The sequence below is a fragment of the Corvus hawaiiensis genome, chromosome 9, assembly GCF_020740725.1.
Source record: "Corvus hawaiiensis isolate bCorHaw1 chromosome 9, bCorHaw1.pri.cur, whole genome shotgun sequence".
Classification (NCBI taxonomy): domain Eukaryota; kingdom Metazoa; phylum Chordata; class Aves; order Passeriformes; family Corvidae; genus Corvus; species Corvus hawaiiensis.
The window spans coordinates 26,580,182-26,604,932 of NC_063221.1; the positions used below are offsets into that span (position 1 = coordinate 26,580,182).

The following is a 24,751-nucleotide window of genomic DNA, read 5'->3' on the forward strand; positions in this document are numbered from 1 at the left end:
CCAAAGTGAATACATCCTTTTACCCAGAGCACTATATTCTGCAAAATTCCCACTTTGCCAGAACAGTAAGTAGGATGAGAGGTGACAATTTTGTGCATTGCTGCTAAACTGAAACTGTGTTAATAATTTAATGCATTAATGAACATTAGGAAAGAGAATTAAAACTGACCAAATGTCTGCGTTTCAGATGTGGCATTTATTTCCTTTAAATTTGTTCTGTGCATAGGTAACTGTGCTTCCATTTTTCCCTGAAACTAACTCATGTTTCTTGTGAAAACTGACATTATCCAAAAAATATGTTGTGGTAAGCAAGAAATCTGAATTTTTATCAGTTTCTTTTATCCTAATGATAAATAAATTTTAAAAGTTTCTTTTGGCTGTATATATTCTTAAATATTAATAAAGATAACAAGGATGATTCCAGGTGGAACACTAGCTTGAACTATGGGAAACACAAATTCCTGACATACTTACAAGCTGATAATTCTCTCTTCTTTACTCCTCTATCTGTTATTAACATGATAAAGGGCTCAGGCACCATTCTTCATTTTCAATAATTGCATTTATTTTACAGCAATGATTTTTTCCCTAGTAATAGATTCATTAAGGGTAATTAAAGTGCAAGTCACCGGCTGGTTTAGGAGGTCTCCTTCTGAAAAGGGTAAAAGTATAAGGGTTCACAAGTTTTATAGAAGTCAACAGTACCATGCTATTGTGAAAAAGATTGGACTGTCACATAGCAGAAGTAAATAGATTGCAAGGCATGGCATGTAATAAACTCTGCATAGGATTGGCACCAGCTTATCTGAGTATCATGCTCACCTTGGACCACTGCCAATCAAGAAAGGCACAAAACAGCTGGAGACAGGCCAGAGGAAATAAAGAATGAGAGAAAATTTGGAAAATGTGAGCACTAAGGAACCACTGAAAAAAATAGCAGTTATTTAACCTGAGGAGGGAAAGGCCATGGAAAGATATGATAACAGCTTTCCATTAAGTCAAAGAAGAAAGGAATAATCTGCTTTCTGTGCCTCTAGGACTGGACAAGAATTAATGCCTTTTTGGTAAGAACATTTCTACATAGAAAGAAAATGTTTCTTATATTGAGCAAATTGCAGTGTTAGAATGGATTGCTGCTTTCTCATTGAAACTCACTGAAAGTCTGAAAAAGATAAACATCTGTCAGGAATGACAAAAAAAGTGTATTTTGCCTCTCAACAACAGAATGGACTAAAAAGAAATCCCCATGCCCATTTCAATTCTATTTTTTGTGATTTTTTGAAAGCACAGCACTTCAAAACAGCAAGCTGGACATTGGTTTTCAGACTACATAAAAACACACCTCTGTCTCAAACAAATTCATACTTTTCAACGCTATTTAATACAATAATGATAGCAATTACAAAAACGAAACCACATTAAATAGCATTTCTTCTGCTTGTATTAATATTTTTCCCGATTTCTACAAGTTTAATACCATTTCTCTGTTCTGAAAAGCGTTCACTTCCATTTCTACAATATCAAAGATAGTCATTGAGAACAGATCTAGTAGGAAACCTTCAGTTCTATCAACCAGATCTTTCAAGAAAATAGAGAATGCAGCCAAAGAAAAAAAAGCCACTTATGGAATTACATTTAACACAACTTCTATTTTAGAATCACATAACACCTTGGGTTGGAAGGGATCATAAATAACGTTTTCTTCCAACCCCTTGCTTGGGGCAGAGACACTTTCCACTAGACCAGGTTGCTCAGAGCCCCATCCAACCTGGCCTTGAACACTTCCAGGGATGGGGCAGCCACAGCCTCTCTGGGCAACCTGTGCCTCACCAGCCTCATTGTAAACAATTTCTTCCTAATATCCTACCTCAATCTACCCTCTCTCAGTTTAAACCCATTTCTCCTTGCCCTGTCCCCACAGACCTTGGGAAAAAGTTTTTCTCCACCTTTTTCACAGGCCCCCTTTACATACTGAGAGGCCACAGCAAGGTCTCCTCAGAGCCTTCTCTTCTCCAGGCTGAACAAGCCCAGTAGTCCCAGCCTGTCTCCACGGCAGAGGCGCTCCAGCCTCTGGAGCATCTTCGTGGCCTCCTCTGGACCCCTCCAGCAGATCCATGTATTTCTTGCAGTGGGGACCCCAGAGCTGGGGGCAGTACTGCAGGTGGGGTCAGTTTTACCATCTGTTCTTTGAAAAAGGCAATTTCAAAAGGATTTTAACATTTTAAGGTGGTACACAAAGAGCATCAATACAATTTTATAAATGTCATATCCTACTGTTTGGACAACAGGGTGGGACAGATTTCAACATTAATAACAATTCTGTAAGTTATCCAGTATCAGTTAATTTGCTTTGACCAGTAAAGGTACTCTAAGCAATTACTTGGCTGACATAGAACAAAAGATAAAGTGAATTTACATATGAAGTGTACACAATATTACTCTCATTCTTGCTAATACATTGTCACCATGAGAAAGTAAATGAAGGTATTAATTTCATTCATATTTGTGTTTCGGAAGTGTCTGAATAGGCAAAGCAACATCACAGTCTCATCATGCTACAATGTAAATAAACACAGTATTTCAAATAGCACCTGCTTCTATCACATTCTATTACTACCAAAGTATGTAAAGTATGAACATTACCTTTGAACTCAATAAATGTTTTAATTTAAAAATACAATTAATTCCATTGTTCAAAAACTGGAATTAAACCATCATGCCATGACTCACAATACTTCACAAATAATTTGATGACTGCTACTGATCTTTTTCATTGCAGAGAAGCTTAGCACAATAAATTTCCCAGCTTGGCCATGATTCATTTCGTAAGCCATTTTCTGATCCAAAAATGCAAAAAACCCACATAACTATTATGAAATAGCATCCAAAGTATTTTTAAAAATACACAACTGTTGTCTGAACCTTCAGAGACACACCCTAAAAAAAAGGTATCCTTTATTATTCACTACATCATTTGCACTTTTTACATAATGTAATCACAGGATTTAAATAACTCACTTTAATATTTATCCAGGAACTGGCAGCCAGTATTCTACCCTGAGGGACGTAACTCTTCATAAAAAGCTCATTTTACAAGACACTGGAGCAGTTTTGGCATTACCAGCACCTCTCACATAAACCATGCTGAAAACTATAGTTTATCCTGCCAAATGCCTTTTCTACATATGGTGTTTAACAGTGCTCTGTAGGTCTGAAAGCCAGTAATAATAGATTTAAGCTAAAAATCTGGTAGCACGTGTATGTAACACAAAAATTTAAATAATGCTACATTTTCAGGGATATATTTACCTACATACCCCACATGCATATAAGCAATTAAAATTACTCTTTAATGTAATATGCAAACTATAACTCTTGTAAAAAATACTTTCTCTTTCAATTTCCAGTAGCTTCCTAAAGTTTAATTCTCCTATTGACATCAGAGGCAGAGCTTCCATTAACCTCAGTAGTACAGGATCAGGCCACAAGAAACCCAAAGTCATATATTTAAAGACAGCACATACACATTTTAAAAATTCTGTAATTATGCAAGGATGTGCTTGGCTCTTTACTGCGTTAACTTCGCCAGTAAACGTCTAAATTAAATTTTTAAATCGCATATTTTAAATACTACGTCTTGGATTAGTGGTCTACAACTACTGTAAATAATGACAGAATAAAATCCAGTTAAGTATCCACATGTGGTTAAAGATGGACCTGATGAAATGCTAATTGTAAGCAATAGCAAACTTCACAACCCTTTTGACATTTGAACAGTCTGATTTGAAGCCATACTGTGACTGAAGGGAAACAGCAAACTTTGTTAAGTAGTATTTAAGTCTTCTTTAGAATTAAGACACTTTATAAAAAGATGAGTGATAGAGTTAAAAGTGTTAATACATTGACAACTAGGTAACACAATGCTGACAATACTCACCACTTTCAAAACAGGCATCAAATATAAGATGTCCTTTTTTAGGCTGTCCACAGTAACCAGCTGGGAGAACAATGTACTTGCTCACATTCCCTGCTATGATATCATCACTTCCAATGGCACTGCCTGTTCCAGTAAAAGTGAAAAAAAACCCATGAGCATAAAAAAATATATATAAATATCTATATAAATACATATATACCCAGCCTGGGGTTTTTGCCCATTTATGACCTGGACTATGCATTAGTCTGATATTCAGCTGGACCCTCCTCTTTTGACAGGAGCTCTCTAGCTCTAGATCCTGCATGGATTCCCTGGAATTGAACTCCTCATCAGCTTCTTACTTTATCACAACCCTCAGAAGCATCTTCCTCACTATGGGCATTAATGGGATCTTTCTCCTCTATCCTCCTGCCTATTTTCATGCATCTTAAATGAACTTAGAACCTTTGAGACTATTCAGTCCCACTCATATTTGAAATGTTAAAATTACTAGAAGGAAGAGACATACACCCATGGAGCCATGTGACTATCTGAGCCCTCCTTGTTAGAAAACAAAACTCAGAAAAAGAACTTGAATAAAGAATTTTTTTTTTTTTATGCAGCATTTATTTCATGGTAAAATATACAAGGACATTAATTTTCCACACAATGGTGTGATTTTTGTCAAAAACATCAGTAGTGAATACATTGAAAGCTTTATCCTTACAGTAAAACTATACTAACAAATTGCTGTCTGCAAAATATTTGTTTCCAAACAGGAATGGAAGAACACTAATTTTTGTTTCCATTTGAGACATGTACAAGAAAGAAAGTAAGTAATCGTATATTATATTATATTATATTATACATTTATATTATAGCAAAAGAAACACTCAGCACTTTCTTCACTACTTACAGCTTGGACAAGAAATATTTAGCAATAACTATCTTCTGTGTTACAGAAAATGAAGAAATGGTATGGCTTCAAGTGCAGAAGCCATGTGATGGGATAATGGGATGATAATATCTTATTTCACTCTGATAAATAGGGCTACTAAGGCTTCTAGAAATAGACTTTTGGTCTGTACTGATTTTTTTGACATTTAAATGGGTTACGGGGGATGATAAATGTGACATAAAGCTCAATTTGTTTTATTTTTATATTGAAAACTATTTCACACAAATGTTACAAGCAATTCATATTGTCCCTGAATGATGAAAACAGCTTATTAATTAAAAGTGACCTTTCCACACATAAAAGTATTCCACCTTTTGAGGCAAAACACCTTAGCAGAGGTAACAAATTATATCAGTGTATTAGTGACACCACAGTTAAAGGGTCTGTCAGGCTTTCTGTTATATACCCATATTTTCACAGGTATATAATTCCCATATTAAAAAATAGGCATATCCAGGTCAACATTTGGCATATGAATCCCCAGTCTTCCCCAGGAAGAAATTTGAACCTTACTCTCTTTGGGAAGTACTACAGCAGAACAAACAGAATTTAGACCATTTCTTACTTTATCATAATCTAAAAATGTAGATATTGAATAATGCATGATAGTATTTTTTTAGCAAAATTATTATTTGTAACCTCTGGGTTATTTGTTTTAGACTGAATAATTACCCACAGACAGCAATCTGTGGCATTCAAATTGTTTTCTTTAAGTTTATAATTGCTACTTAGGATATTTTAGCTGGATGGTTTTTACCAGCATGCTGATACAATTTGCTTAAACCCTAGTAACACCAGAGGCAAACTGAGACCCCGATGGGGCATCTGTGCATCTTCATGGCTGTGATCCTGTCCCTTGATAAAATTCACCCCTCTGCATTGTGCAAGCTTTAGTGCAGAGCAGCAGCCAGAGGAAAATCACTTCCTCAGTTTCACCTGAGTGCCACTTTGATTAATATATACCTGTTGCAGTTAAGATTAGTCAAGTTGGTCATTTGCAATCCAACATTGTGGAATCAAAGATACAAAGAAAAACTAATGGAAAAGCTGAAAATCACCATGAGTGCCTGAGCTGCCAGGGACTAAAGTGAAAGAATGGGAGGCAGAGAGTCACCAGAGTAGAGCAGTTTGAAGACTGAACTCCTCCTGGTATACGTTTCCTTTTAAGTCTCAGCTAGAAATAACAGGCCTCTTAGAAATTGTAAAAGACAACTGGGAAACATCACTAAAAGATGAAGAAACTAGAAAGGATTACATTCATAGCACTGGCACCATAAGACAGTGTAGGAAAAGCAGGCAGAAGAGAGAGTTACATCTCCCTGGTAAATTAGAAAATCTGCCAATGGAGTCTTTACACAATGCAGAAGGAAGCTGTCAAGTGACTGCATCCCAGCAAAAAGTTTCCATCTGCTCCTCCTGACCTAATGTAGCCCTCCAGGAATGAGAATAAAATCATCAAATAGCCTGTAATTCATAGTCATTTAACAATATTACTCTCCTAGCATGTTCTTTATTCCACAGTACTTAGAATATTCAGAACCTACTGTTGCTATATTTTGAGTTATATTATCTTTAATCTCTAAACACGCAAAACTGCTGTCTTTGAACTTCACGTTACGAAACAGCACAACAGCACCACGTCCCTTCTGGCATGTTCTCCTTGGGTGATAAAGAAAAGGCCACACCACTGCCCAAAAAGGAGCCTGCACTGCTGCAGTACTCAATTATAAAACATGGCTTCACGCCTGTCTGTTCAGTAGATGCAGAGAGTGGTGCTGGGAACACATTACCACCCTCAGATGGAGAGAACAGCTACCCTGGGGTCCAGTCCTCTGGCCAATAAAGAGATCCTGTCCTCACAACTGGGGAGCCCTAAGCAGATTTTCCTGGCTGGAGGCAAAGATGTATGATAGAACCTTGTGGGGAAGGGAAATAGCTCTTCAATCTGAAACTGAAAGGGAAAGAAGAGAATTAACTGAAGTACATCCTGCACATTCCACTTAAGGAGACCAGAGTCTCCTTTGAAAAAAAAGGTTAGATAAGACAAGCAAAGGCAAAACCTAGCAAAGAAATTGTCTCAGAATGTAGTTCTTATTTTGTCAATTATTTTTCTTATAGGTTGTAAGACACATAGGTATTTTATTCTAATTCTTCATAGCTTAAACTCCAGGAGGCTCCCACAAATCCCTAGGATTTACTTTTACTGCAGTATTAAACTTTAATGGTAATTTTCTATCAGTTATAAAATCTGTAGGTGCCTGAAATCTCTGTAAGTATATAAGGTTTTAAAATAAAACCTGGACAGAGTCTTCTGGTATCTGCATTCATCACTATTGTCATTGTGGATATATTTCACATCAAACTAGTGAAAATGAATAGAATCAGTTCCAGGAGACTGGGATTCATGGGAGGGAGAGTTTGGAAATTTCCAGAGCTTCTTTGCCCTTCCTAAATTCAAAGGGTAAAGCCAATGTTTCTTTTTCATTTAGGAAAAGATGAAATCAGTGTTTGCTACAATAAACATCATGCAAATTTAAGTACATTTTCTTTAAAAACTGTGGTTTCTAGAGGAAGGCACCTCTTTAGAAAGTAACGGTGACTCTGAATTGGGCAAACAACAAGCCCAGCTTCCAGATGTGCCAGACCTGAGAACCCACAGAGCTAGCAGCCAGCAGCTACCCTCATGCTACATTAGGTAGGAGAGCACAGCTACATGAAAACAGACATGGAAAAATATAGAGGGAATTTGCCTGGCAAACCTGCATCATTCTTCTAATCACACTGCCTAACAACAACAGCCAATTAGAAAGGTGAGGTAACACAAAAACCTAAAATAACTACAAGGGAGTTTTGTAAAAGTCTTCCTTTAAATATTACAAATGTCGTCAAGATATACCTATATTCTCTTATGAGATCCTTATTTTAGAATAAAATTAGGATACATTTTGCTGCTGAAAACATCTATGGTGTAAAGATCTAATAGACAGATTCCTATCATCCAGGGGCCAAGAAAAGTTTCCAGGTATCCTAGCAAAAAAGCTCCATCAGCCTTGAGGAGTATTGTTAATAGAAACACATACAAAGAAGTGAATCTGAACTCTCAGTACAGTTTGCAAAAAAAAAGAAAAGAATTCATTCAGATGACCAGCAGCAACTCCTATTAGCTCCAAAACATGCCAAGTCTCCAGATGAACACTGCTCAGCTCACACTTTGGCTAAGTAGCATTTATGGAGGTTATGCCAATAACAGTGTCTGCTCCACAAACCTGAAAATAATGTCATTTTACCAGAATTCTTGTAAATGATCGCATTTAGTGAAAGTCTGTAGTCTTAATAGCTGGTTATGTTCTCTTATTCTTTGATTGTTTTCTTTTTTAAATAAAAGCTTTTATATCATTGTCCCTAGGCTTCAGAAACACTGATACTCAGGAAGACAAGCTATTTCTGCTATGACTTCTGAAAGCTCTGTAGCCATTCTAAAAATCCTACAGGAAGAAGCAGTCAGGAACTCAGAATTCCAGGTTCACTGACTTAAAAATGCTAAGAAAAAGAAGAAAACACAACTGTCATTTTGATCTTCACAGCCATGTATCCCGAAGCAAGGCTTGGGCATGACCCGGAGAATCTAAACATACTGCAGAGTGCTGTCAATCTGAAATGTACTTAAATCACAGGCACTGTGATCTGAAAAGAAAGGGAAAAAAATATGTTTAGACTACTAATCCCAGGGTTTGAGACAATACCTGGCATGGCAGCAGCCACACCTGCAGCCTCACATGGGGGTACTGTGCCCATTCTGTCACCATTACCTATTTTGAAGGTCCAGCAGAACAAGGAAAATGTTGGTTACCACAAGAAGGCATTGTTATACAGCTTGGTCTAGTTCTAAAAAATAGTAACATCATGTTGTCATTTAAAAACCAAATTTGAGATAAAGCAGCTTTACAGCAATTGTCTCTTCAATTACTTTCCTCCTACAGTTTGACCAACAGACTGCTTGTCAAGTCTGTCTCCAAACTGTGAGATGATATTCATATTCAAGAAAACAAGCAAAGTAAAGATGAACTGCAGTTAAGCAGAGATTATCAGGCAAATTCTGAGCTTTGCACAGGTTCTGAAAGTAGTCAGGAGAAATAACTGCAATCTTACTGCCATGGACTTGAAATAGCTTGTGGTTGGTCGTAAATTGGAAGGAAACGTTATTTATTGTTTGGGTCTTTAATTTCATTGCACAAGTTACTCTTTCTACAGAGGCTGTGAGACAATATCACCTTTCAACCTTCCTAACACGACTCCTTAGATAACCAACCATTAGTTTGTATTTTGGGTTAGAAGCAAAAGTAAATCTAAATACCTCATCCTTCTTTAGATACATGTACCCAAACTGCTTTACTCCAGCAGAAGGTGTGGAATAGGCATCTGAGTCAAATCTCAGAGTGGAAAAATCTTGTTCTTATATGCAAATATATAAAGCAAAATGATCACTAAAGATGGTGACATGTGGACTGCCTACGAAAGGCTTGGTAGCACCACAAAAATGACTCTGCCTGCAATATACTGAGCAGAAAGCCCAAGGCAAGTGGGACAAAAAGGTACACGAGGTGCTCAGCCCAAAGCAAAGCATCAACCACCAGGCTGGTCAAGTGTGAAAAAAATCTCCTCTACCTAGTCCTTTTAAAAAGACCAGATCCACACACAGATACAACTACCAATCCCAGGTCAATCATAGCTCCTGTCCAAAATCCAATGAAGGACATGCAACTGAAGATATCTGGCAGACAGATACTGCTCTGCACAATGACTCCTCACTCCCAATGGCTGGCATTGTCTTAGGAGTTTATAGAAAAAGAAAAAAAGGCAGCTTGTGTAGACTTGCACTTGTTTCATATGTGATATTTGTTTCCAATCTTCAACCTAAAAGCTTTACTTCAAGGCTACTCATTTATTATCTCAGTGTGGGCTATTCCCAAGGATATACCTTTCTGTTAGAGACAAATAGCAATGGAACTTTTTGTATCACTTTAGTGAAATCCAAAGTGTCCAAGAAGATATGAACAAATTTTTCTAATGAAAATTTTTAAAAGAAATTAATGCTTTGAACTCAGTAAGCAAAAAAAAAAAAAAAATTACTCTTTTTACTGCACTTATAAGCTCTAACCTAAAATTCTACCACAAATGAAAAATAAAACAAAAAACTGAAAAATACAGTTGTACCAAATACATTAACTGAAAAGATGTTTATTTTAAAACATTGTAAGGATCAGTGAATGTAACAACAAATAATTTATTTTTTAACAAGAATTTGGTATCTTGCTAATATCAAAGGTATCACATGATGCAACAGTTGCTATAGTAGCAATATTTAAGTAAAAAAAACACATCAAAGAAAGCATAAAACATAAACAGTAAAACAAAAATTTAGTACATAATATGCAACCCCAGCTATCAGAGAAAAAAGAAAATAATAGCTATTGAGCTGAACTAGTCCTCAGAGTCGCATCTGCAAAAAAGTAACAGTATCAGCAAGTCCACCCTTTCTGGGAAATAAGGCACGGCTCAGAGAATTAGGTCTGCATGTGAATGAGAGGAGATGCTGAAACACCAGTCAAACAGTGCACAAGAATTCAAGTTCTGGGTCAAGAAAAAAAAATTGTAGGTGTGTTCCTACCATTCCAGGGGAAATTCTGTGTCTAGGGATTCTGAGGCAAGAAAAGAACTGAAGAGTTAAAGCCAATCCCTTGTGTACTACAGAACTTCAAGGAGTGAAACTCTTCTGTAGCATCCCATGTCTTTCTGAAATTTGTATGCAACTGATTTTCCAAAGACAAGGAGAGCATGTGACCTGCAAAAAATACCAAGTCAAGCAGGCAGGCAATTGCAGGGTTTGGAACTGAAGTGGAGGAAATTTCAGGTAAGGGCAAAACCTGATATTACTCAAAAAACTGGAAAAAGATTGTGGTGGTTGAAGTTACTCCCTCGTATTTGCTGGTACCATCCTAAAATGCTCCAAATATTTCCCATTCTATTTAATACTGAAACCAATCAGCTTTTATATACCCAGGTTTGTGTTTTATGTGAAGGAGGATAGAGGAAATAGAAGGAAAGGGAGAGATTCATAGACATTTGCTATGTATATATCCATATATAGTCCTGGATGATACGTACATACCCATGTTTCAACAGCTGTCCTGGGTGTGAGGCATTGATTTAACAAAAGCGCGTTATCTCACTTAAACTTGACAGCATAACTGGAAAAAGTCAAGCCAAAATAAATTTCTAAACTAAAGATAACTCACATTGAGGCAAGCTAAATGTAACTAAAGCATCTTATATGTAGCGACCAATGCAATGACCCTGCCCCAAGATTACATAGCCTTCAGTGAGTAACAAAGTTTAATCTCTCCACGTTAACAACTTTCTGCGTCACCTTTCTTTGGGACCAACTGATTCTCAGCTGGGAAACTGAAAAAGACTCAATAGGTAATAAATACTCCTGATAACACAGAGAAGTAGGTTGATTTCAGCTTTTGCAAAAGGCCAAGGCTTCATTTCTTGTCCTAGTTTTCAGACTCCTCAGCCCTGTCTATCACATTCAAAATGTTTGTCCACAAGACATCTCCTAAAAATACCAAGTATGAAGTACTATGAAAGTCTTTCAAGAATATCAGCAAGGTCAAGTATGGAACACATAAACAGCACTTTTTCTGTTTATAAAAATTTGCCTGCTTGTGCCAAATTCCTAGCACTTTTCATGTCTTACTATGTCTGCTGATTGAACAGGAACATTCCAAGTTTATATTTAAAGAGATGCCTATGCCATACTGTGGAAGCATGCACTTATCTGCTGAATCCCTGGAAGGCCAAAGGGAGACAGCATAGCTGTGATGCTATGAGCTAGAAAGCTGTATCATGGACATTATTCCAGGGTTAGCACTGAGGGAATACAGCTGTGCTTTCTAATTTGGGTAGGGCTTTTATCTCATTCTCAGCTATTCTTCAAAAGCAATCAGCCTGGTGAGCCTCAACACAGGTCAGCTGTGGCACTACAACAAACCCACTATTAACAGCTATTTTGATTTTTTGATACCTAAAGTGCGACTACTGTAAATTTCTTGCAGATGCACCTGTCCGAATTTTTTTAAAATTATTTGATTATCACTAATTCAAGTCTTCAGGAGACTCCAATTCAATTCCTGACTCAACCACTAACATCATTATGGTGGTAATGAATCTTTATCCATGGGAAACTGGGCCTTCCATGCGGACTCCAAGGTAGGCACAAAATCCTGTGGGGAAATACATCAGCAGCTTTGTGACGCACCATCTCTCTCTTCAAGACCCTGTATTTCCCAAGTGATGGGAAGAAAGGTGGTTGCTGCAGCTGCTTGGGCTTTCATCATGAGTGAGGTAACTGAAAACTGGGCAACCTCAGTGCACAGGCAATTTCCATCCTGGTTATTACATACCATAATTCATGTATCCTTCTTTGGGTTAAACTGCTATTTTCTTTGGCTCTTGCTCCCTATTCACCTGTTGTTTAGGGATGTCTTCTGCCAGTTAACTTAAACCAGCAGTAGTTTCAGCCACAGTTTCCTTACTTTTGAGTTACACTCTTCTTCATCATTACATATTTAAAATAATTTGGGGATTTTAGTACTGCTTCTGGAATAATTTGTTCCCCCAGGTTGCTGAAATCAATTACACTATTAATTACTGCCATAGTTATAATTACTCATTGAAACAACTCCTTCAACTTCTTCATTTAGAATAGCATTTCCCCATACTTTCCAAAACAGTTCATTCCTAAAAGTAGTATTTCAAACCATTGAGAATTTTTTTGATCCAAGCATTGCCCACTCACATTCCCTTTATTTAAGAACATAATCTAGTATTTAATTTCAAACAATTAGATCATTGCAGTTTTATTTTATTCACAAAGTACTGCATAGCAAAAAAATTTAAATATTGTTTCAGAAATCCCATTTTCTAACATAAAAAATGTCAGCAAAACAAACTATCTATTAACTGTCTTGCATCAGCAACATAACAGGAATAAAACTACAGAGAACACTACTAACTAATACAGCATATTCAGCAGGTTTTTAACTAAGCAAATACTAAGTTGATACAATATTTATGGGAATCTGAAATGCATACAAAATATTTCAAATATTCAGAACACAAGCCAAAATTCCACCTTCAAGAAAGCTTACACAGAGAAAACTCTGAGATCAAATCACTGATTATTTGTACCACTCAGAAATAAAATAAGCAGCAGATATAGTGGTATTGTGCCTAGTTACAAAACATCTGCTATGCTGGAGCACCACAGGCTTTGGGTGTAGGTAAGTAGCACAGAGGCAAGTTTATCTCACAATCCTATTTCACATGGACAATTCTCATGAAATAATGCTGCTGCCTATGCATTTGTATAGGTTATTTGAGGAATTTTTTATTAATCAAATGCATCATTCTACCACATCTGCATTTTATATGCATGAAAATCTGATAGTCACTTGCCAGGTTTCCCAGCACTGAAGTTCACTGTAATAGCAAAGTGACTCTGCTGCTTATTGCAAATGAAAACACATCAGCAGAGCTGCAATGAATCCAAAAGGGCTCTCATTGCAATGGATTCCTGCTGCTCTGCTCTGGCGATTCACGGGAACTGATGTTCCACTTGCTTTAGTGGAGATTGAAATTCAACACATTTTTCAAGGTGCTTATGAAACAAAATGTAAAAGGAAAATCTTGCCAGTTTTCACTCATGATTGTGAGATCCACTGCTAAATAAAGAGCTCTACGAATCAGTAGGTAAATGAAATCATTAGAGAGCTTATTCATCTAATAAAAATAATTTAAGACCACTACTTTTTCCTCCCATCCCCTTTTCCATGCTTGATTTTTGACACAATGAAACTATGAAATCAGCCAGTTTACCATACTGAGAGAACAGGGATACATACATATTAGAAAATATATGTATCAGAACATATAAGTTTTAGTCTCTAACCTTCATACATTACTTATCCTAAAATAGAACTAATCACAAAAAGCATTTACTATACACAAATACATCAAATTCATTGCCAAACATTTGCAGGATGAGAGCTCTAGATTTAATACTAAAGTCCACATCCTGAGTTTGAGAGCCTGTGACAAAATGAAATGGAAGTCATTATTATTTTGGTAGAGAAGTTTTCCAAACCATTTCAACATACAAATAGTAAAATTTCTTCAAAAAACATACAGAGAAATCCTAAGTTAACAAATATAGCACTTCTTAAATGGCAGGCTTGGCCTCTGTGGCAAAGTCAACAAAATGAGTTGTGGGGACAATGTGGCAAGGAAGCTGGGATATGGGATACATTGATGTGTATCCATAACCAACTCTCAATTAATTGAAAATTGCTTTACCTCTGTTATAGATTAATGGCAGACACAGCTTGAGCCTAGAAGAACTTATTATCTCAGGTACAATGCAATCTAAACATGGCAATTCTGCATCACGGCTCTGCATGCCAACTACCTTGGGGGATCACTTGAGAAATCTAAGCTGGTTTCTATAGATTCACATCGTTCTGGAAAAGGGCAGCACGATCAATCCTCCAGGAACAAGAGTGATGTAGCATGATGCACACACCCAGGTGGGTGTGCTGGAGCTGCTCTGCATCCAGCAGCACAGCTGTGAGCAAAGCAGCATGGCTGCATCTCAGTGACATCAGCAGGAAACATCTGCACAAACTCCTCTCCACGTCCTCCAGCACCTCGTTTATCCAGGGGTTGCTGCTTTCTCTTACCAGGGTATCAGAGGTCTTTCTTAAAAAACATAAAAAAAGGTAACTATGACTATTCAGCCATCTCCCTCTGTGACTTCTGTCCGTACACAGGTGTTGTGGAGGAAAGAGGAAGAGGAGGAAGAAAGATTTCCCAGCATAGACAAGTTGTCCATCTCTTCTGTGGCAGCTGACAGCTATTGTGTGAGGTGTCCCACCTGGAGGACAGGCTGGTGCTGCAGATCTGAGTGTCCCAGTCCTGTTAGCGGCCCCATGTGGAGATCAAGCTGGTTCCATTGTAACACAGGGAGATGACTTTAAAAACCTATTTTATTGAGTATTAAATCTATATAGCTCAACTTCCAAAAACAGGAAAGCTACGTAGGCCACATAAATGCATTCTGAGGTTAATCTGGTTTTTTTGCATGAGACTTTTGCCTACTAAAAGCAGTGACAGCCACACCAAAGAAATTTGCAGAAACTTCTGTTTTACAAATTTCAGTATAAAACCTATTAAAATTCTCAATATGTCTCATTTTACTTTTTACAAATTCAAAAGCCTCCTCTCACAAGTGCTAGTAATTAATAGGGTGCTTTGAACTTCACTGAAAGAAAAAACGTTGGGTGGCTTGAGGTAAGTAACTTCTCAAAGCTTTGATTATTCGTCAAAGAAAAAAATGTATGAAATATGGCTAGGAAATGGTAAACCATTCAAAAATGGCAACTGGAACACCCAACACATTCCTGTTTCTTTCTGTTTCTGAAATTATATCTTCTGGCTGTACAAAGCCTTCATTAGTATTTCTCAGGTCTCCTTATTTGGAAAATTACGTAACAAAAATATGATCAAAGATTTAAGTACCAAAAATATATTAGCAGGTTTTCTTCAATGAATTTTTCTAGTGGGGATTGTTTCCACTGGGTAACTGAAAAACACTGGAAATTAGTTGAATATCAGCTTACTGGCAATAGAGTCTAATGATCACTATAATATCTTTCTGCAGTGACTAGAGTCAATTTCTATATAGAACTTCAATGAATATTTCAACTTACACAGTAAAAACTGAAATAGTTAATGGTCTTACAAAGTGCCTCAGATTTACTAAGAAACCCTTCTCTAATGTCCCCTGGATGTGCAACTGCTCTGGCTGAAATGTACCAATGCTATTGCTAAGTTCTGGCAAATGTCTTTATTGAACAAAACCCATTTTAGATTTGTTTACAAATCCATCCTGCAGCATTTTATAAACAACTGCAAACAGCTCTTTCTGCTGTGTGAACATCTGCAAGGCTGGGCCCAGTCTCCACACAGTTTGCCACTGACATTTGAAGCCTCCTCGTGTTGATAAGAGGATACTCTGGGCAGATCCCTTTCAGCATAAAGGCTGCAATGTCTTTTCCCAAACACTGGGATTCGCCTATGTTTACAGGTTAGTGGTGTATATAACAAAATAAGCTCTGCTGTTTGTATACACTTTAAAATTCAGAAATCATTTAGGAAAGGTTAATTCAATTGAAGAAATTAAGTTTACCTGGAGAGTCAGAAGTATCGCTGATGTATAGTGTTATTTTAATGACAAAGATTAAATAATATTGTTAAAGTAATTAGCTGATCTCTCCTATTTTAAATTTCCTCATGATAAAGCCAGTGAATTAGAAGCTCCAGTTATCAAAAAAGCCTATATTTAAAGACAAATAAATTATGTTCTTATTTAGTTTGTCTTTTTATTTAATAATTAAGGCCACTGAAAAGAAAGCAGTATGTTCCTAATACTAGAATGTTGTCATACCGTATGTAATTAAATATTTTTAGAAGAATAACAATTATTTTTTGAAAGAATAATCAAAAGCTATCTTCAAAACAATCCAGCTCAGCACTATCATATTAAAATCAATTAGAAAACACTGCAGAATTTACACAGCTGTTCTATTGGCTCCCTCACTTGCAGACCTCTGAAATAATGATCTCAACACTAAGTGTTTTAGGAGCACTTCACAAACTTTGGGTAGGGCTTGAGCATTCAACAGTGGTTTGCAGCTTTCCTCCTGAAGCCAGGTCACAGCCTGGCTGTGAACATTTTGAAAATTCCAACCATTCTTGACATGAAATGTCACTCAACACCACTCTGCAAGGTACTGACCATGACATGTAAATAAACATTAAAAAACTCCACATTTAGCTGGGAAGCCTGTTTATTCCAATAACAAGGATTTTTGGTCTAAAGACATTTATTTATATCCTGTCCAGTACTGTGAGTAAATGCCTTTTCTTGCTTTCACTATGATTTCAGTGATGATGACACAATGAAATACCAGAAATACTAATACCCACAAAATGACTAGCAACTGTGGAATAACACATATTAGAACTGTCAATCCAGGCTAATATGCAGTTGCCTCAGATAGAAAACTATTACAGAACTCAAGAGATAACCTGCACCTTTTGATCACTCAGGTCTCCAGATGCAAGTCCTCTGAAGGTAATACAGATGCCTAGAACAGAAACCTGGGGAGAAGGAGATAACTACTGAAATTCTAATTTGGAAAATACTTTCATCTGGTTCATGGGTCAAAAAATTCAGCAAACACAGGCATTCTGTCCTCACTGACCTACTCCTAAACCTTCCTTGGTGAAACTAAAATGTCCTCTTTGCTATAGAACTGGAAAAATAACATTCATCTGGGGTTTTATGGAACTTAACTAAAGTAGCTGTTTTCCCATACCCTGTATATTCCAGGGGTTTATGACACCAAGGTCAGCTGAGCAGAACAACTGGAAGTCAAACCAAAAAGCTCCTGAGAGTAACTAACTAGACTCAACCACTTTCATCCTCCTGCAGACTTCATTTGTGAAGATTTACGTTGTTTTTAAATTGGATTCCCAGCTTGAGACATGAAGGTTTCAGCCTGGAAAACCAAATAGGAAAGCATACAAATTCAGAGTTTACTGCAAAAAGCTGATTTAAACACTTCAAAGAAAGCAGATAGGACTAAGGAGCCAACTAGAACGGGAAAATGATTAATTCAGAGTAAAGTGAGCTGATTTGCAGCACTCTAACCAAACATCAGAATACAGAAACTATTTTTATGGATTAGAGCAGCTGTCTGCCTAGTCCAGTGAGGACAGCAGCAGAATATGAACTCTGTACTAGACGGGTGTGAGATAATCTACCTTCCACCTTAAGTCTCAATTTTACTTGAAATACACAGATTGGCTGAAACCATGATGTAGAAAATAATGCTGAGCCTAACAGTATAATAAAAGCTGATGAAATCCCTCTTCTGAAATGCTTTGTGCAATTTGGTGTGTCCTAATCCCCCTCCCCAATAAAATAAAAAAAAGTTTAAAAATTTGCAAAAACAGAAACAAAAATCTTCTCCAGGGAAAAGGAATGGAATATGAAAATATTTGTATATAGGGAAACAGTAAGAATAATTACCAGTATAAAACAGATTAACAGATTTACTTCCCTATAATAGGAGGAAATATGAATAAAACTGAAAAGAAAAATTCTTACATTATAAAAAAAATATGTTTTCCATAAAGTATAATTAATATACAAAAAGTCTTGACAAATTGTATTTTCTAAGATAAGAGTTTTGAGGGGTCATAAGCATCCTAGATGTGCATAATTCACTATCAGATAACTTTTTGGAGGAAATCTAATTTTTCTAATCACATCTAAGTGCACACTGTAATTTTTCTGACATCGACTCTTGTCAAACACAGGTTACTGAACTAAAACAGTAAAGAATGGTCCATCACAGCAATCTGTGCTGCTATAAAGCATGGATAAGTTACCTTCAATTTCTTTGTAACTCAGTTTCCTTATGCAAAAATTGCAAATAACAATCAGTATTTCACAATGGGCAGATGAGATGATGAGAGTTATTACTTGTGTTTTCTGATCCATGACTAAAAACATGATGTTGCTGTTAAAAAAAAAAAAAGAAAAAAAAAACAAAAAACCAAACACCCAGCAAGTATAATATACTCATACCGGCTAAATTGAGTTATATGGTTTGAACAATGTTCAGTCCTTCTGTAATGGCTTTATGCTCCTTGCATTTGTGCAAAATGCAGGTTCCAGAGCTACATTCCTGTATCTCCTAAAGACTGCTCTAGATCTCACACATGATGAAGACACGCTAAGCAGCGAGGATGCAGCAGGAACATTCCCCAGTTATGTGTTCAATAACAGTGGCAGTGTCACCCAGCAGTAAAAGGGAGAAAAAGAGATTCTTTGAGGGATTTGCCAAGGAAAGAACCTGCCTGTCAACTTAGTGTCAGCTGACAGAAAAAATCCAAATCACCCCACCTTTTTTTCCCACAGCCTAGTTTCCATGACCTTTTTAAAAAGTGGGCCAACACCACAAGCTTGCTTCCTTTTTCTCTGAGAGTTTTGGGTCTTTTCCCTATCTTTGTGGTTCTTTGCATTTTTAATTCCTTATCTGGTTTCTCCAAAACAGAAGGACCTGCAAATTAGACTTGCAAAATGGCCAGATAAGCACTGTAAAACTCAAGCAGACATCTATCAGGACGTGTAACTAAACATGAATTCAGCACAAGCTGAAACACAACATTTATGAGAAAACCATCGATTAGTCAGGTGCAATGGTCAGAAGTGGAAAAAGTTCTGGGTAAGGTTAAAATTAAAAAGCAAATACTGTAAAGCAGCAGGTTTAAATAAAAAAGCAAAGAACACAATATAAGAGTAAATTAATCTGGAAATAGTGTGAAAGTTACATTCCATGTTGAAGTTACTGACAAGGGCACATGAGGTAGGCAGAAAAGCTGACAAAGTCAAATGGCCACTGGAGATCTGTTCCCCAGTCCACAGCTCAGGCAGAGCTGATCAGCTGATTAGCAGTGTTGCACAGTGCAGACGATGGAAATAATCACCTGCCTCATGGACAAGTATAACACCCAACCAACTTTACAGTGTTTTTCCAGGGGTTCATAAACAGTATGGCTGAATACAGGGAATTCAAGAACCATATGGACAATCCACTTAGATGTAGACTCTGTAATATCATTTTCCAGAACACAACAGCATTTGACATATTTATCACTTTTTTTCACCTTAAGTGGCCCAAAAATCCAAGATCAGTTTTATGGATAATGCATATTTATTTGGAGCCACTTCCAAGGTTGAAAAGCAGAGGTGCAGCAGCTAACACAGCAGGCTGGGAAAATGAACTCCTGGTTCAGGAACCCAGATAATTTATGTATGGTACTTTGGGAAATAAAATACTCAGGAAAACTGTCATCTTTGTTCCATCCTCCAAATGTTAGTTTCTCTAATTTTCGTAACATATTTTGGGGGCTTTTGTTTTCACATGGATTGGAAAAGAGGTGAATGTGTTTTGTTACAACAGGAAAGACCTCTGTACCTAGAGGGTCCTTATCATTTATGAGGAGAGACAAAATTTCAGTTTTACAGACAAACTTATCTCACATACACAGTTAAAGCCATTTTTAATACATCCTGAATAGGAAGAATAACATTTAGCACCTTCCTTAAAGAAATCCTCAGTTATAGTGTAAGGGATGGGAGCTGTCAGGTGTGCTGCTCGCTGTCCCTCTGCAGCCTCCGGGTACTTTACACCTCCCAGACTGGTCAAGCAGCACCTGCAGATCAACCCGCAAGCTACCAGCCTTGTGCTGCAGTTTCAGTTCCAGATCTGTGTCTTCACATATTATTTTTTTCATGCTAATTCACGCAGGCGGTCGTTTCTTGTGTAAGGGGAGCTCCTCTGCACCGCCGGTTTGCTCTGCTCTTCGCCACCGCCACCTTTGCCCCTGCGCGGGAGGATGGAGCAGAGTGCGGGAGGATGGAGCAGAGTGCGGGAGGATGGAGCAGAGTGCGGGAGGATGGAGCACGGTGCAGGCTGCCCCACCGCCAGCCTCCTTCTCTGCCCCGCCGGGGCTCGGCCCGCAGCGCCGGCTGGGTGAGCCGGCCTCTGGCCCTCGCACCTTCCACCCCACAGAGGGTCAGTCCCCCTCAGGCAGGCCTGGAACGCGGGGGGCTCTTCCCTCTCTCCTTGCCTGAAGGAGCTTTCCCCACGACCACCTTGTCCCTGGGAAGACGCTCCTCATCCCCCAAGGGAAGGGGCTTTGCCCCTCGTCACATCTCCCCGGGCAGGAGCCTCTGCCGCGGTCCCTTCACCACCTCAGTGCCCTCGACCAGAGGTGCTCCCCCCCGTCTCCCCTAAGAGAAGGGCTCCGTCTCCGCACTCTGCTGCGAGCCAGGCCCCCTCTACCGCCAGAAGCCCCTGGAGAAGGGGGGCTCCCCCTCTCCCCCCGCCCAGGCGACTGCGGCTGGCACTGACCCGTCTCTGCCGTCCTGCTCCTCTCCGCCATATTTGTTGTCATCCCGCCACCCCCCCCAACGCCGCCCGGCCGTCGCCATGGCAACGCGCGTCACCGCCATGGGGGAGCCCCGCGCGCCCCCGACATGGCGGCGGAGCTGACGGCCGCCCCCGGGGACAGCCTGCCCGGGGAGAGCCTTCCCTGCGAGCGGCTTCCCGGGGTCATCCTGCCCGGGGAAAGCCTTTCCCGGGAGCGCCTGCCCGGGGACACCTTGCCCGGGAAGCAGCGTCCACTCCCATCCTCGCCCGGCCCGGCGGCCGCCGCGGTACTGGGGGGCGGGGCGTTAGGGGAGCACCGCCGGCCGCCCGCCTCTCACGCAGCGCGGCTGCCTCCCGTAGGGCCGCGCCCGCCCCGCCCCGCCTCGCCTCCCCTCCTGCGGCCACTGTTTACCGGCGCTGCTCGGACGAGCAAGGGAGGATTCGTTTTTTGCTTCCCGGTGGGTGCCGCTACTTCGGCAATTGCCGTCACTGCGCCCCGGAGGACGGGGCAGTGCCGGTACCGGAGCTCCTCCCGGGGCTCGTTCCTGCCCGCGGGAGTCGGTGTGGGCCTGAGGTGCTCGCAGGCCGCCGAGGAGGAGAGCTTCGTTATTACTGAATATCACTTAGTTTGGAAAAGACCTCTGAGATCATCGAGTCCAGTCTAAGACCAAACACCACCATGTCATCTAGACTATGGCACCAAGTGCAACGTTCAGTCTTTCCTTAAACACTTGCAGGGACGGCGACACCATCGCCTCCGTGTGCGGTCCATTCCCATGTCTAACCACCCTTCCTGTGAAGAAATTCTTCCTATTTTCCGATGTCCTGGTGTTAAGGAGGTGCACGTCCCCCTCCACATAGCTCAGGGCAGCGGGGGGCAGAGGAGCCGGCGGCCTGTGTGGGTTCAGAATCTCTGTCACCCCAGGGGAAGGGAGCACATCGCTCCTGCTCCGAGTCCAGCCTCATGCACTGAGGAACAGCACCGGCAGAGATGGCCAATTCATGTGTGCGTGACTGCCCCACCCTGCCCCAAAACTCAGCAGGTGAGTCTGGTTATGTGGCAGTTATGTCAACTCTTTTTTTCTTTTTCTTTTTCCTTTTTTTTTTAATTTCTTAAGGCAGCCCAGTGGGGAACTTCATTATGTGTGTGAGTGTTGCCCGTCTGTCTCCTTGCCCCAGCCCCAGCAGGTGAGCCTGACCATATGGCAAATGCAGTGCTGGGAACGGGAGGGCTTCTGTGTGCGCGTGTTCGCGGGCCCGCTGGGTGACACTCACCATGTGGCAAACACGGTGCTGAAGGCTTTGGTGCAGAGGGGCTAATTATGTGTGTGAGTCCCGGGGGACCCGGCAGGCTGGGTGTGATCATGCGTGTCTCACTAATGCTTGAGGCGCAAGCTCCATTGTGCATCCTCAACGCAGACAACTCCAGCCTCTCGAAAGCAAGGCTGACCACGGGACAAGCACAGTGCTACAAGCTCAGGCATCAAGCCTAGACTCATGTTTATGTGCATACCCAGGCAGACGTGGGGCTGAACGCACCCCAAACCGGGTGGCTGTTAAAACTCTGAAACAGGGAGTACACGAGCAATGCTAGGCAATGGAAATGGGCAGGACTGTGTTTATTGTTATGTACACACTCAGGTGTTTGCTTCCTTAGAGCTAGTAAATTAATGTAACCATCTCCTAGTGACCAATGACCAGTCATGGAAACACTCCAAGCTTAAAATGTAAGGAATGTAAAAATTGCATCTTTCTCCATCTAAGTTGTTATTTAAACATCACTTTACCTCTTTGTCTTCCTACCAAGGATGTGCCTTTTCTGCTCCAGTTCAACTCCTCTTAACAAGACTCATGTGAATAATACCTGCAGGTTTTGCATGCTTAGATTTTTCTGTGGGGTCAGTTGCTTCCTTTCTCTCTGGAAAAGAGAAAGCCTGCTCCTTTTTGCAGCCTTGTTCGTTCTTCTTTCAGTTCATAGTTCTCTGGTTATTTTTGCAGCATCTATTTTTGTGGTTTCTTTTCCTTTACTGTTTCCTTTCTTTTTCAGTGGCACCTAGGCCTCTTTCCTTTATCTATTTCTCTTCGCTCTCAGTATCTTACTTCAGCATTACATAAGCTAATTTAACGTTACTTTAGCCACATTCCTCTTCCATGATGAAATACCTGTCTAAAGTGGTGTACCAAGGGGGTTTTGTGATGAGGTTGGAAGATACACCCTTGCACAGAATGCTGGAAGCCATCTAGATCCAAGTTCTGGAAAAATATTTTCTAGACCTTTCCCTCTGCAGTCATTATAAGCTATAGGTGGTCACTCTCATACTAAAAAAGTTGATTTGTCTCGCTGCTGACAGTGAGCTACACTAAGTGCCCACATCCCCACAGACACATTCTTTCCCTTACAGCCTTGCTCTAGGCCAGCAAATCACCCAGGCCTTCTGCTCTTCCTTATTTATTGCTGGGCAAATGATCCTGGGACTTCCTTCTTCAGAATATGCCACATATACTCTGATCTTTCTCTTCTTTCTTTTAGGTTCCCTGACAGCCATGTCCCATCCCAGCTGTCCTTCAGATAATTTCTCATATTACTTACTTCTTCGTTCCTTTGTTTAATATATATATATATTTTTAATCTTAAACAGTTCTGTCCAAGTTTGCAGCTCTAGTCTGGTTTCTTACCATGTCCCCACGTCCCCTTATTCCCTTTGTTCTACTTGCTATTCCAGCTTTAGTGTCCCCTCATCCATATTTCATTCCTATCTATTAATACCCATATAGCATTTTTCATCTGTAAATTTCTAAGAATTAAGTGCCTGTGGAGAGACCTTCCATATCTGTTCTTCGGGTGACCTCTTTATTCACATTTCCCTGAGACTCGCTTCTATGGTGACCACAAACACTAATCCAAAGGCCTTTTGCATCTAATTGCGAGTCGATTAACTCAACTCAAATACCTGCAAGAAGTTCTATTGAAATCAAAGACATTTGGGGGAAAGCACTTTTTCCAGTCAAATTATCTCTTCTGAGTTAACACACTTGAAAAACCTAGAAATGCCACACTCATTTTTTTAGTCTGAGTTTAATGCTATGTTATAGTCACCTCACCAAGCTGGTGTTAAATATAGATGATATGCAGTCTTTCCAAAAACAGTAAGATAATTTGACAAGAGAGAGCTGGAAAGTTCATACAGAAAGTTCTTTTGGAAATAGAAAGATAACTGAATGGTGTAACTTGAATCAGGGCTGAAGGGTGAGGGAAATGATTTTCAGGAGTTGCTTTTTTTTATTTGTGCATTTTCAGAGCACCTAAGAACATGTTGGGGCTGTCATTAGTACAGAGAGGCCTTTGGCGCCAACAATATGATTTTGGACATTACAAAACAACAAAGAATAACAGAACACTGTTGCAAAACACTGGTGCCCTGGTTATCCTCACATTTGCTGCTTCAGCCCTATTCCTTGTTCCAGCGTGTCCCCCGCCCCCTTCTGCATCTTGGCAAGCAAAAGCTACCTCACTTCTGTGGCTCTTTGCAGCTTATTCCCACCCCATCATCTTTTAATAGCCTATGGAGAAACCAACGGCTTCCCCCCGCACATTTCATTCAGTAATAACTCTCTGCCTGTTACATTTTCAAACCAGCACCTTCATGCTTTCCCTCGCTGCTGCTTCTCACTCCCACTCACCTAATTTTCCTCCTTCAAATCCCTCCCTAAAAATCTCCTCTGCTGTGATGTCTACTGAAGGAATGATAA

The 24,751-nt window shown here is 39.7% G+C and overlaps 2 protein-coding genes across 7 annotated transcripts in view; one reads left to right on the forward strand and one right to left on the reverse strand.

Annotated features, from left to right (window-relative positions):
* Positions 1–21,063, reverse strand: part of LOC125330262 (BEN domain-containing protein 5) — an 888,500-nt gene extending 867,437 nt beyond the window's left edge. For 4 of the 6 annotated variants that reach the window (XM_048313223.1, XM_048313224.1, XM_048313227.1 and 1 more), the window contains exons 1-2: positions 20,984–21,061; positions 3,938–4,060 (exon numbers count right to left, since the gene is read on the reverse strand). In XM_048313223.1, the coding sequence (XP_048169180.1) occupies positions 3,938–4,060; positions 20,984–21,026 (166 nt within the window). In that variant the 5' untranslated portion in view covers positions 21,027–21,061. Of the gene's footprint in view, positions 1–3,937; positions 4,061–20,983 lie in introns of all 6 variants that reach the window. The other 2 variants (XM_048313226.1, XM_048313225.1) reach the window with 1 other exon arrangement.
* Positions 21,064–21,762: 699 nt separating this feature from the next.
* ELAVL4 (ELAV like RNA binding protein 4) overlaps positions 21,763–24,751 on the forward strand; it is a 100,349-nt gene continuing 97,360 nt past the window's right edge. Inside the window, exon 1 of the mRNA XM_048312784.1 lies at positions 21,763–22,044. Coding sequence (XP_048168741.1) covers positions 21,778–22,044 — 267 coding nt within the window. The 5' untranslated portion in view covers positions 21,763–21,777. The remainder of the gene's footprint in view (positions 22,045–24,751) is intronic.